Source organism: Phalangium opilio, unplaced genomic scaffold, assembly GCF_054372755.1.
Source record: "Phalangium opilio isolate 3A_F unplaced genomic scaffold, DU_Popi_V2 ptg000031l_1, whole genome shotgun sequence".
In the NCBI taxonomy this organism is placed as follows: Eukaryota; Metazoa; Arthropoda; class Arachnida; order Opiliones; family Phalangiidae; genus Phalangium; species Phalangium opilio.
In genome coordinates, this window is record NW_028324158.1 from 8,016,059 (window position 1) to 8,029,559 (window position 13,501).

Consider the following 13,501-nt stretch of genomic DNA (forward strand, 5'->3'; position numbering starts at 1 on the left):
GATATCTTGAATCTTCGTTTAAGCAGTGCTTAAACTAAAATTTTAACGAAGTGAAACTTATTTCGAAATTAGTTAATGTAATATAGCCTATACTTTGTAATTAAGGCTAATTCGTAAGGCCGTAATGAGACCTATTGTATTTTACAATTTAAATTGGTACTAATCCTCACAATACTACTAACATAAGTTGATAAGATATGTTCCTTAAGTTTATCACTGGTTACAAACTGGAGCTTGTAATGAAGTGAGCGAGGTAGGTCATAGATTCGAGGTAAAGCGACGCCTGGTGACTGGGGCGCTGTCAAAGGCTTAGTACAAACTAAATAGGAAGATGGAAGTCCTGCAAAATTAACCGAGTGTAGGACATCAATTCTCGCTTCCGTCGTTCTCGAACTAGCTCGAGCTGTAAGTCTCAGGCATACGAAGTATAGGAAGTGTCATACTTATTAAAATATCTTATAAACTTATGATTCTATGGCTATGTTTCTCCAGGAACGCATTTGAGACGCGAGAACATTCAAAGATCAAATTGGTTACCTCGCATCACAAATTTGCAAGATTTTAACTTCCTAGTGCGAAACGTTTGACTTATGCAAGCTCAAGAAAGATGTTCATACATTCTCTAGTCATATGTGGCTTCTTGGTAAAATTTCTTCGACAAAAAACAAGAAAATAATTAAAATTAATTTCCAGTAATAATTGCCATAATTTTCCTTTTAAGTGTGTCTGGCAAAATTGATCTACCTAATCACTTCTTTCAAATTTAGCACTAACACTTATTCTTACCGATTCTCGAGATTTTCTCTTGATTTCCCTCAATCCCCAAATGATTTATACTACGTAAGTAATGAGGCAAAATAGACTCCTCCGCGCTTCCTTTTCCAAGAATCGACAATTCCTAAGGAAGTCACTTTCCCTGGGCCAATGCCCAATCCTCCGGGAATCCAAGACGAGTCTTTGACTCCTTTCCTGGTCCATTTAACTTCAAAGTTTAAACGAATTTATTCAAAATTGCGAGAATGCAAAGATAGGACATTCTAGCACTCAGGTATATCAAAATATCTCGTCTTCTTCTTTAAGGGGAGGCCAGAATCGTGGAGGAAGTAACTATAGCAGTTTCTATAGATTGGAAGAGGAACTTCACCATACAAAAAGGGGTTGCAACAGTAAGTTCGTTATAGGTTTGGGTTAATTTGATGTCAGTGAAGCTCCACCCATCTTTGCAGCCCAATGAGAAATCTCTATGTAACTACAACGTGAGGTAATGAACTACAACGTGAGGTTATGAGCTACAACGTGAGGTTATGAACCACAACGTGAGGTTACGAACCACAACGTGAGGTTATGAACTATAACGTGATGTCATGAACTACAACGTTAGTTTATGAGCTACAACGTAAGGGCATGAAATACAACGTGAGGTCATGAACTACAACGTTAGGTTATGAGCTACAACTTAAGGGCATGAAATACAACGTGAGGTCATGAACTACAGCGTGGGGTAATGAACTATCGCGTGAAGTCATGATCTACAGCGTGAGGCTATAAACTACGACATAAGGTTTTAAACTTAAACAAAAGGCTTTGAACTACAACTTGAGGTTATGAGCTACAACGTGAGGTCATGAACCACAACGTGAGGTTACGAACTACAACAAGAGGTTCTGAACTACAACCTAAAATGAGACATTAAAATGGTATTGGGAATTAAGCTATGGTATCAACACCTCCGTAAATAAATAGCACCAGGTTTATATCAAGGCGTTAGCTTTCCGTTCATGCCCCGATTTGGTGCTATCTTCTTTCTCCCCGCTTTCCTCCGACGGCGAGGATCAAGAAAAAAGTGCGTCATAAGAATTCGTGGGATGACAGAACTTTAAAAGGCGCATGCGTTAAAGGTCCGTTAGGTTTACCGTCCCCTTCCCTTTTCTCCCTCGTTTCTTTAGCACGTGCTGCGAACTGTCAAGAACAATCCGCGCCTTTTTTTGGCGCTTCGAATATTAAATTGGGGTCTGGCTTTCCCTACATAAGCTCATTTCAAGAAATTTTCGGAGAGAGAGTAAGAAATATTTTCCATATCGTCGTGTATATGGAAATCAAAGCGTAAGACACGTTTTCTTGAAAACAAATCACAAAACTTCAATTTCAACTTTTTAGGCATTTTCTTTTCCGAGTGGTTGTATATTTATATACATATTGATCGTGAATATGAAATTCTTGAAAATTAGATTCGATGATTTAAAACGTATCTTAGGAGGTCTTTGAAATTAAAGATAATTTCGCTGGAAATTCTGTTAATTATAAGATTTCTAACATAGCAGAATGGTTTCAATAAGTGTAACATCAGAAACAATTCAAACAAACACTGCCTTGGTTGATACACCGTTCTAAATTAGGATGATTACACTAAACTATTGCATAATTTTCATTACAGAAATTGACCGAAAAAGGTGATAGAACACTTTAAATTTCCCAAGAACTTGTGTTAACCCGAATTTGAAACCTAAAATTGAAAAGGACTTAACTCGAAAAAAACCTGGACGTTTTCGCCCACATATTTGAGGGTCAATCACTATCCAATCTAATTATGTTCAAGCATGAGATCCCTAATTAATTTCCCTACTCACTTATACTAATTAACAATTTAATATTTAAACTAATCTCTGACTTATTTTCTCAATATTAAACTGATTTGCAAACCTTCATGGACACTCCTGGAAAGCAGGAGTATATCGAAAACTCCTTATTCTCAAATTAAATTTAAATCTAATTAATCTCACGATTAAAAATAAACTTATTGGTAGATACAATTAAATTGAAACACTCACGTTCCCAAGAATTTCCATTCCATACATGCATTTCCTTGCCTTTCAAGGGTGGCTTATCGCCAAGGGACCCTCGTAACACCAAAACAAAGATCACTAACGCAACCAAACAACTCATTGTAATCCTCTATAGTTTGTTGTTGACTTAGAGACAAACAAACACGTCTTCGGTATAAACGCGATTAATGCTTAATCCATGATTAGTTTAAACCAAAACAATAGAGGAACAGGTGCAACAACACTATTCGGACAAAGACCAAACACCTATTCTACGCCGAAATACACCGCGACTCACTGGCGACCCTTTAGCTTAGGCGATTTTAAAATGGGAACACGCAGTGAGAACTTAGAAAACCTCAACCTGAAGAGCTGCCCACGGATTATGAAGGAATAACGAAAAAAGGTGTATTTTTTTTTATTTTCTACTAGCTTTATTTGGGGGCCCTTATTCGGGGGCCTGGAGGTAAGATATATAAAGGATGTTTTGTTTTTATGTGGGTGTCGAAAGGTAATCCAACGGCGCCACTGGTTGCGTGAACCCCGAGAGAGGAAAACCGTTTTGTTTGCTGCAGAGTAACAAAGCTTTGTTTGACCTCGTGTCCAAGAAGAAAATCATTCCGAAGTTAAATCCTTTTTAAGACGACACAAGATTTTGATTAATTTAGATGGGTCAACTTGAGTTGAGTATAAACTAGTTGGGTCGTATGAACATAAGTTGGACAAGTTGAATCAACACCAAATTAAAAATTGACCACTGGCCAGTTTTTGCTGACTCAATTACTATTTGACCCTTCTAGATGAGTCAAAAGTTGTAACGTCTGAAAAGACCTTCAGAGGGAAAGGCACTGGGGTAAAACTTTGAATTTCAACTCGCTTTTTGACGCCTGCGCTCTAGGTGTTTTGGTTCCTGAGAGTGGGCAGAACCGAATACTATCTCGAGGTTTTAATAACTTTGGGATAGATTACTTCTTGTCTTGGGTAACTATAATCATTGGGTTGGGTTCGACCATAATGGTTTGTTTGTCTGCTCCGCGGTGCTAATGCGTTTCTAATATCGTTTTGAATTACATCGGCACCCGAGGGAGGTGCGTCCAAGATAAATTTATTACGTGTTTACCCCTGATTTTGCATTTTAACGGATCATAAGCTAGGGGGCTGAGTGAGAACGTTTGAGACCTTTAACACCCATGACCTCATGGTCTTTGAAATAAAGTACCAGCCTGTTAGATTTTTATGGTTAGTATCAGAAATCATTGTGTAACAGCCATTTTTCTCAACTTATCTAGGTGGATTTTATGGGAAAAACTTAGTATAGACTCATCATCATGCATGACGAATTTACCTCGCCTATAATCTATCTCGCGTTGAACCTTGCGCTGCTATCATCAAATGAAATCACAGTTTGAAAGACGCCATCAGAATTATGACGCGTGACAGATAAAAAGTTCTTAAGCCCAGCCCACAAACCATGCATATTAGCATGCATGTACTTATTCGTGTTGATATAAATAAAATTCATAATCCAACTGCGTAACAGTGCCTCAATTTTGGGTGTTTTCCCTAATTGATTTAAACGTAGGGGGATATTTAATCGTTTATGAATCCTTGCAACTGGAAATTCAATGGGCGTACTTAAAAACAATTATTCTTCTCAAATTTCAACGTATTACCATAAACTCATTAAGATCTTAACAACCCAAAAACCTGTTTTGAATCTTAAGCTACAACCGATAGACGGCAATACCTTTTCAAGAAACTTCAAAGTGGCGGATATTTTCAACTATCTTCTTATTCTTAAGTAAAGAAAGTATGGTACTGTACTCACGTTGGCATTCGTGAGGGTTCTTGGCGTTAGCTCGGGCCCATGGTTGATCGTTGTAGAATGGTAAACATTCGTTGCAATCGACACCGGCAGTGTTGTGCTCGCAATTGCAGTAAAGCCTCCTCTCGTTGTTTTCGTCGTTGGTTTCGAGGCACTCGGTGGCGTGTCCGTTGCACTTGCATCGTCCACCGACAGCAAAATCGCTGATAGCGTAAAAGTAGGTCTTGAAGACTGATGGGTCCCGGTAGATTTCGTCACCGAACGTGTTTAATCGGTCCAAAGTTATTCGAATGTCCGTGGCTGTGACCCATTCCTATATGAGAAAATACGACAATTGTAATTCACTTTTCTGCGTAATAATATAAAAACTTCGTTCAAATTTGTCGCTGCAATCGGAGACAAGGCGAAATAAAGAGAAGGCTCTCTTTTAACTTGTTGTTAAAAGCGACAAAAATTTGGTTAACCCTTCCTTTAGCCTTATCCAAAAACTTAAAACAGAACCTCTCGACATTTCTACAGAGGAAGAACAAAGGTCCTTAAAAGAACCCAAAACAAGAAGTGTAGTACACCCTTCCAATTACTGTTAGCATAAGTTTATAAGGTATATTCCATAAGTATGCTTCGTAATGCTAGAGACTTACAGCTCGAGCTAGTTCGAGAACGACAAGCGAGAATTGACTATACGTTCGGTTTTGCAGTTCATCTTCCTATTTAAACTGTACTAAGCCTTTGACAGCGCCTCACCAGGCGTCGCTTTACCTCGAATCTATGACCTACGTCACTTCATGACAAGCTCCAGTTTGTAACCAGTGACAAACTTAAGAAGCATATCTTATAAACTTATGCTGTTAGAGAAACAAAACTACTCTTAAACACAAATCAATAAAATCAACCGAGCCTAAAAGGTATCTACAAGTTCCTGCATGGGAATACATTAGAAACTAGCGTATGTATAGTTTGGTCGAGTTACATTACACAAATTTTCCCGCGAATTCCCTCGCCTTGTTGCAGCGACACATGCACGATTTCTAGTTGCATTTCTTACGGTTAATTTAAACTGAAGTATTGTTAAATGACTAAACATTGTAGCCTACTTCGAGGAATATTGTCCTAGTCATAGCTATCATAAATACCCCAAACCAAGAAGAGATATCTAGTTTATTAGGGAGAAGGTATAAGATGCCTAAGTATTCGCACCCCATAGTCCCAGTCCCCCTTTCAAAATGCAAGGGGGGACGTAAAAGGAGGTCGGGCTATTTCGCCTCTCCTCACTCGGAAAATGCGTAATTTTCGTCATTCGCGTAGCGCTGACGTGAGTTTTCAAGAACCTATGAGATGCTGGCTGTAATTTAGAGGCGGCGGGGATTAAATCCGGACCTACGTTTGAACTGGAGATAAAGCTAGAAATGTGGCGAATTTATACCTTTTCCCTAGTAAACTAGATACCACTTCTTGTCCAAACGGCAAACCTACCCAAAAATGTTTAACGTGTAGACCCGATTCAAAAGTCGGTGGTAAAATAGTCCCCCTTACAATCCAATATATGGATCAAATTTGGTGGACTGGTAACTCTGAAGCCATATCTAACGTCTTTGGCTTTACGTACAGGATGTATCTTAACTCAATACATGTCAAGCAGACGATTCTGGGGCATTCTTTTGAAAAAAACCTATTTAAGAAAGACCTTTTCTTGAAGGTTAGGTTTCTGATGTCTATGGTGAAAGTTGAGAACTTCAAGAACAACATCGCCCTCGTTAACAAATAAAACAAGTCTTGCGCGAATAATCCGATTTTACTAGAACTGCATGCTCCAAAACAAAATATCACGCTCTCTCTCTGTCTTGTAAAAATCTCCTAGAGAATACCCCGGGCACGAAACTGAATTTTTATTCCGTCCAAGTGCCTTCATTAGGGCACGTTTTCTACCCAACTGTGTAAGTAGAGTTAGAAGTCATGACTTCTAAGTAAACAGGTCATGGGACGTATTTTACACGGACTGAGTGTTGCAGCTATACCCGCGCGTTTGACCTCGCTACCACTGTGAACGAATAGGAACATATCTGTATATGGATGATCAGAATGGTTAACCATTCTGTAGGCAAAGTGACCACCGAAAATCGATTTATAGAGAAATTATAAACCTTTTCGTGGGCTAACACTGGGGACCTAAGATAAGCATATACTTCCTACTTTCTATCGTCTAGTAACTTGAACCCATAGCTTGCCTAAAAAGGGACTGAAATAGTTGACATTCAAAATTCCATATTTAATGGCGCTCCTGCCCAGGACCGGAAATAAGCACAGTACACTGGACATTGTCCAATATGATTTTAAAATATCCCATAATTTCTAAAAAAAACTAAGGGGTTCACTGGACATTTTGACCAATAAATTTTCCAAAGCTTTTATATCTTGACTAAGAAGATACGACACTGTTTTTGCACACTCCAGTGGACAATGTCCTGTAAATTTTCCAGTTAAATGGGGGTTTACAGGACAAATGTCCCATAAGAAATTTTTCTTATTCCCGGCCCTACCCTGACTGACTGAAAGGTAATGTCCCAACGGGCTGACGGACAGCACCGGGTGTCTATCCTAACTTCTCATGTCATTTTCCTCCATGGAATGTTAGAGGCTAACTTATCTTTTATAAGCTTATGGTTAACAAATTTCTTGACACCTTACCTGTAAGATGGGGCTGTTATCAAATTCGTAGGCACTCGGCCTTCCTTCTAGGGTACTAAAAGCGACACTTCCACCGCTCAGAGGAGATATGTCACTGTGTTCTTTGGTGCATAGGGGTCGAGTTTCATCCTCTCTTGTGGCGTATTCCCCTTCTCGAATTCCATAGGTTCCGTTGCACGAGCCGCTATAATACTGGTAAGGGATCCATGGTCCATTTTCTCTCGTGCGCTTATAAATAGCGAAGCTTTCTGGTCTCGGAGAGTGAAATTTCAAACGTACGTACGTGATATCAAACGCTTTACCTGCCAAATGATAAAAGGGTTGAAAAAAAATTAGTGCGGGTTCATTGTTACATGTACAGTGTGTTCCATCTTAACCCTAAATTAAGCAGATGATAATGAACTCTCCGTTGTTTATATTTTACATGTCATTTCATTGATATTTTGGTGTCAACAGAGATAGATTTAGTTTTAGAAGTAGGAATGGAGAACGGTTAGTATTTACTTCAGTCCGACTCATAGCCCAATAAAGAGCCCCTCCCTCCAACACGTAACGAAAAGTTTAAATTATCTTATTGGCTCACTTAAACTACGTTTTGATGACGTTGCTGACGGGGACGGCGAAAAATACGTAATTCCTTTTTACCTCTGTTGTTATGACCCGCCTCTTCTTTCATGCCCCTCCGTCCCGTGGAAGGGGGTCCGGGACTTTGACGCGAGCCCAGATTACTCTGTTCTCCATTCCTACTTCTAAAATTAAATCTATCCCTGATTTTACCCTCAACTTTTGAAAAGGTACGTCTAACTCTATTCTAGTGTATATCTTGAAAATTTAATATTAGTTCATAAAATATAATTCATAATAATTTAAAAGTTAATCAATTTAACTAAAATAAAAATTAACAGCTGAATTAAAATTGCGTGAAGCGAAATTTATCAGATGTGTAAAAGAATTCGGTGTGACGTAGACCTCGCAAAATACCAGACGAATTCAACAGAACAGAAAAATGGTAGAACGAAAATTTCAATAAACCCGCGTGTTTAACTGTTCAACTCATTTAAATGAATGAATACAAAGCCGGAAGGATTAAATATAACGTACTGCATTATTTCCATGTAATCTAGTATTCCTTCATTGCCTCAACTAATATGAACTACACTGCAAAAGGCAGGCTGGCCTCCTAGTCCTAACTCATTCTGTTTTCACTTTTCAATTCCAAAGGAATTTCACATTTTTCCCTAAAAACCTTGGAAGGTCGGGCCTTTCGCAGCTTATATTCATTGTAAGAAAAGTTTTGTGGAAGTAGTATTCGACTGAGAAGCATTTTCCAACAAAAAAAGAAAAAAGGAATCCAGCGATAACGTAAATTCCATGAGTAAACCGAATTTTCAACAGAGAATGAAGATTTGGATTTTTGAATAAATGTAGAACCGAAGTTGAATAAAATGGGAAAAAAGGTGAACGGAAATGGAGGAAGAATAAAATATTTAAATATAAAGTATATTAACATAAAATTATCATCGAATTAATTTATGTACTATCTTCTCGATTAACTTTATATTTCTAACAGGTTAAAAATTAACTTTAAACTCAACTTACTATCACACAGTTAACTTAATTGTAGCAAACCATTCGATGGACTAAAGTTTCGTATTAACGTTTAATTTCGACTTAATATAAGATCATAAGATATGTTCCATAAGTTTGTCACTGGTTACAAACTGGAGCTTGTCATGAAGTGAGTGAGGTATAGGTCATAGATTCAATGGGAAAGCGACGCCTGGTAAGGCGCTGTCAAAGGCTTAGTACAGACTAAATAGGAAGATGGACTGTAAAATTAACCACCGAGTGTAGGACTTCAATTCTCGCTTGTCGTTCTCGAACTAGCTCGAGCTGTAAGTCTCTAGAATAACGAAGTATTGGAAGTGTCATACTTATGGAACATATCTAATAAACGTATGGACTATTTTGATAGTTTTAAATACCTGAAATGTAATAATTAATTTCATAAAGTTAGATAAATTATTATTTGAAAATCGAAAATGGAAAGTTAAATAGATAATAATGTCATAACTGTGACGCTTTCTGTTGAAAGACATCCGATTTATCAATATTAGAATTTTCAAAGAAAAAAACTACGTCACAAAACACAATATTTCAACATCAACATAAAAACAAAAGAAGGAAAAGTAAACCTCGATCATAATTTCGGATTAAATTTGATTTATTTCTGTCTGAAATAAAATAGACTTAAATCAAGACGAAACGATGTAGATATGCCAGCAAAATAATTCAAAACCCAGAGGTTGACCAATGGCCAGTATACAATCTGAATTTCTTCTGAAAACCTTCTTTAAAAACATTTAAGCGTAAATTATTTCCCTTTTATTGACGTTTTTGGGAGCCGGGGGGGGGGAAACGGAAGAGACGTAAAATAAAATATGGCATTTTGTTAAAAAAATCAAAAAGAAAAAAAACTAAAACACTGACTGTGGACTGGCATCGATCAAAAACAATTCCATTGTCATTTTTCAAACTTTGGTAGAAAAGAAAGCAAAGACTAAAAATTCAATAAAACGCCCAACGGAGCGAAGGAGAAAAGGTTTCTTCTTAAACAATCCACGTCAAGCATCTGAAAAACAAACAGTCGCTGATGCAGTCTGACGTCTACGTGTTCTGTTCTGCAGCAGAACAAGGTTATCTCAAGAACTATATTTTGAAGCAGTAGTGTTACTATTTCCTGGAGTAGTGATTGGGCAATGCCACGTGACTGTAAGCGTGTTCCATAATCCTTGCTCAAATGACTTTATATAGGGGTATGTCAAGAACTATATTTTGAAGCAGTAGTGTTACTATTTCCTGGAGTAGTGATTGGGCAATGCCACATGACTGTAAGCGTGTTCCAAGACTCGGCGGATAGATTTCCAACCGAAATGCCGATGCTGTAGGGGTAAAAAGGGGGTAGGTAGCCCCCAGTATCAGGACATAAAAGGAGGTTGAACCACAGCCTTCTCTGCGCATTCTATGGACCCAAAACGGCTACAGCGCAGGCGCCAAAAAGCGAGATGGAAGGCAATATTTCAACCTCGTGTCTTTCCCATGAATCGCGCCCTTGAAACGAAACGTCATGGAATCTAATTTGTCCATAGAAAAATAATGGATTTGGAAAACAACCTCCACGTACGTGTTTCAAAGTGTGTCATACTTATGAAAGATATATTATTATTATTAACGTATGGTATAAGTAAGGCAGCATAAACTTTGTCGAGCGATAGCCCATATATCCACAAGATAAATAAAACTAGGCCTATATAATATAAAAGTTACACAGAACTTCGTCATCGTGGAACAACTTTGCAAAGTTTGATCTATAACTGAGCATTAAATCAGTCTCCAGCTTCAACCAGGGAGAGCTTCAACTTCTCCAACATCCACTAAAAAGAGCTTTAGTAGACTTTGGTTAAAATAAAGATAAAATAATATGTAGAGGGCGAAATCGCCACAAGGAGTGTCTTGTGAGTTGCGAACATCACTTCGTCATCGTGGAACCAGTTTGCAAAATAGTTTGAGCTTGTTAAATCAGTCACCAATTCTGGCTTCAACTTCTCCATGCACCATCCATAAAAAAGAGCTTTAGTGGACTTTGGTTAAAACCAAAAAAGGGGTGTACAGCGCGCGAAATCGCCACGAGGACTCGGGGAGTGTCTTGGGATTTGGCGGGAAAAAGGCTAACCATGTTTATGAGAATTCCACGAAACCTACTCTCAGAGTGGTAGGCCTACAACTTGTACAAGTACGTCGTCGCTTCAGCTCCCATAAGACGGAAAGTTTCTCGAGTTACCAAAAAAAAAAAAAAAATCAGGATAAAAAAAAAGAAGAAAATCAGTAGTCCAAAAGAAAGAGGTTAGTAGAAGTCGACGTTACTGTAATACGTCAGGACATTTCTTATTCAAAGAGCTATTCCCATAGGAAAATAGAGAGAAAAGGGTATAGAAAGCTGATGCTAGGACGCGGACTTCATTGAATTTTAGTAAAATCCCAAGATAGGAAAAAGACACCCGGAAATATTCCATTCCTCGCCATCCGTTCTATTTCCCATCTTTTCCGTTCCTTCTTTTTCAACTGTTCCGAAACTATACCCTGGAATAAATACACCCAGCAGGAATGATTGCGTCCTCGTGTTAATTTCTATGCGGGTTTTGTGGGCAGGGCTTGAGAAGTTACTATCCGCCAGCCTCATAATTGATAACTGTGATCGGTTGGAAGGTACAAGGCGCAGAGAGATAAGTTATTCGCGAAGTAAAATTCGTACGTTCGTACGTCATACATAATGATTAGTCTATCTCCCGCCCTCAAAGCACGCCTAGATACGTTGAGAAAATGGCTGTTACACAATGATTCCAATTATCTGAATGTATTCATGGAATGGTCTAGTCTTTCTTTACTTTTATTTTAATAATAATATTTTTTTTCTTTTTTAATCGGAAGAGCGTAGAAATTAATCATTACTTCAAATTGGGACCAAGTATCCTTTTATAATATCAAGAAGTGATATCTAGTTTATTAGGAATAGGTATAAATTCGCCCCATTTCTAGCTTTATCTCCAGTCCAAACGTAGGTCCGGAGTTAGTCCTCGCCTCTAAATTACAACCAGCATCTCATTGGTTCTTGAAAACTCACGTCAGTGCGACGCGAATGACGAAAATCACGTATTTCCCGACTGATGAGAGGCTGCGAAATAGCCCGGCCTCCTTTTACGTCCCCCTTGTATTTTGAAAGGGGGACTGGGACTATAGCGCGCGAATACTTAGGCATCTTATACCTTCTCCCTAATAAACTAGATATCACTTCTTGGTGTAATATTATGTCGCCTAACCCTTTCCTTTAAGTTCACAATTAAGATGCACTATTACCTATGTAATGGAAGTAAACCTTCCAGGCGATCTTTGACAAAAACTAATAAAAATCACCATTTGTTCCCTAGAGTCATACAGCTAGTATTAAAAGAAACCCCCGACCCGAAAGACGTTCACGATGGGGCGATGACCACACGTAACCTTTCTTATACCACACAGTATACTGGCGATCGAGTTAAAACTTCCAATCCTTTCCTCATATTGATTTATACGGCGATATTACTCATGCATATATCTTTCGATTCGTACAAGGCTTAAGTTACAGATCGAACTTCTTATTATATTTCCTACAGCTCTTTTTCCGCCTTACGCGAATTCCATCCAACCCATTCCCCTTCGGATTCGAAAAATCCATCCTCGCATTTATTCAAAAACGAACACCGTTGTCAAGGGCAACCCGCGCGTTTTCTGACATTTCAGATTAAAAATGAAGAGATCTTCAGCTTCCCAACGTTGCACCACTTCATCCCCATATTTCTCCCTCCACTCATCATCCTTTTCCCCTTTTTGGGGAGGTTCTCCTTTTTCAGGAAACACTTATGGGAACCATGGAGCTTGAAACAACGGAGATGAAACTGCATAGGACCTTTCAAGTTTCAAGCATCCATAAGTTTTACTCTAGCAGGGAGACCAGCCAAAAATTTTAATTTCTTTTAGGAGAAATAGGAATTTTTTCCGGAATTACAGGATTTTATAGGAGAAAAATGTGTTTTCATAGGGAAATATAGGGGAAAAAATGTGTTTTCATAGGGAAATATAGGAGATAAAATGTGTTTTCATAGGGAAATATAGGAGATAAAATGTGTTTTCATAGGGAAATATAGGAGATAAAATGTGTTTTCATATCGAAATATAGGAGATAAAATGTGTTTTCATAGGAAAATATACGACTAAAAACGACATTTTTGGCTTAAACTATGCAGTTAAACCTTTCATGAATATAGTATACAGGTTCAAAAATATAGAATTTCATAATAATTATAGGACCACTGGGCTCCCTGAAGTGACTTATTACCGCGCATAGGCCAGTTTCGACTCCCTTTAAATATATTCTCCTTGATTGAGCTTCGTTGAAAGCTTTTGTTTTTGGAGCGGGGAGGTTTTCTTTCAAGTTTCCATCATCGGGCCCGAGAGAGATTAACGTAATATCAACTTTGATATACGGTTATTTCTATATAAAACTATAAAGAGAGCTATAGCACTTACTGACTTTGCGGAGTACTATACACATGTACATGTATACTTTAATCCG

General features: G+C 38.2%; 1 protein-coding gene across 1 annotated transcript in view; it reads right to left on the reverse strand.

Moving 5' to 3' along the window:
• The window catches only part of LanB2 (laminin subunit gamma-1), a 96,578-nt gene that overhangs the window by 17,317 nt on the left and 65,760 nt on the right, over nucleotides 1-13,501 (reverse strand). Inside the window, exons 2-3 of the mRNA XM_089869901.1 lie at nucleotides 7,333-7,634; nucleotides 4,651-4,960 (exon numbers count right to left, since the gene is read on the reverse strand). Of these exons, the coding sequence (XP_089726027.1) occupies nucleotides 4,651-4,960; nucleotides 7,333-7,634 (612 nt within the window). The remainder of the gene's footprint in view (nucleotides 1-4,650; nucleotides 4,961-7,332; nucleotides 7,635-13,501) is intronic.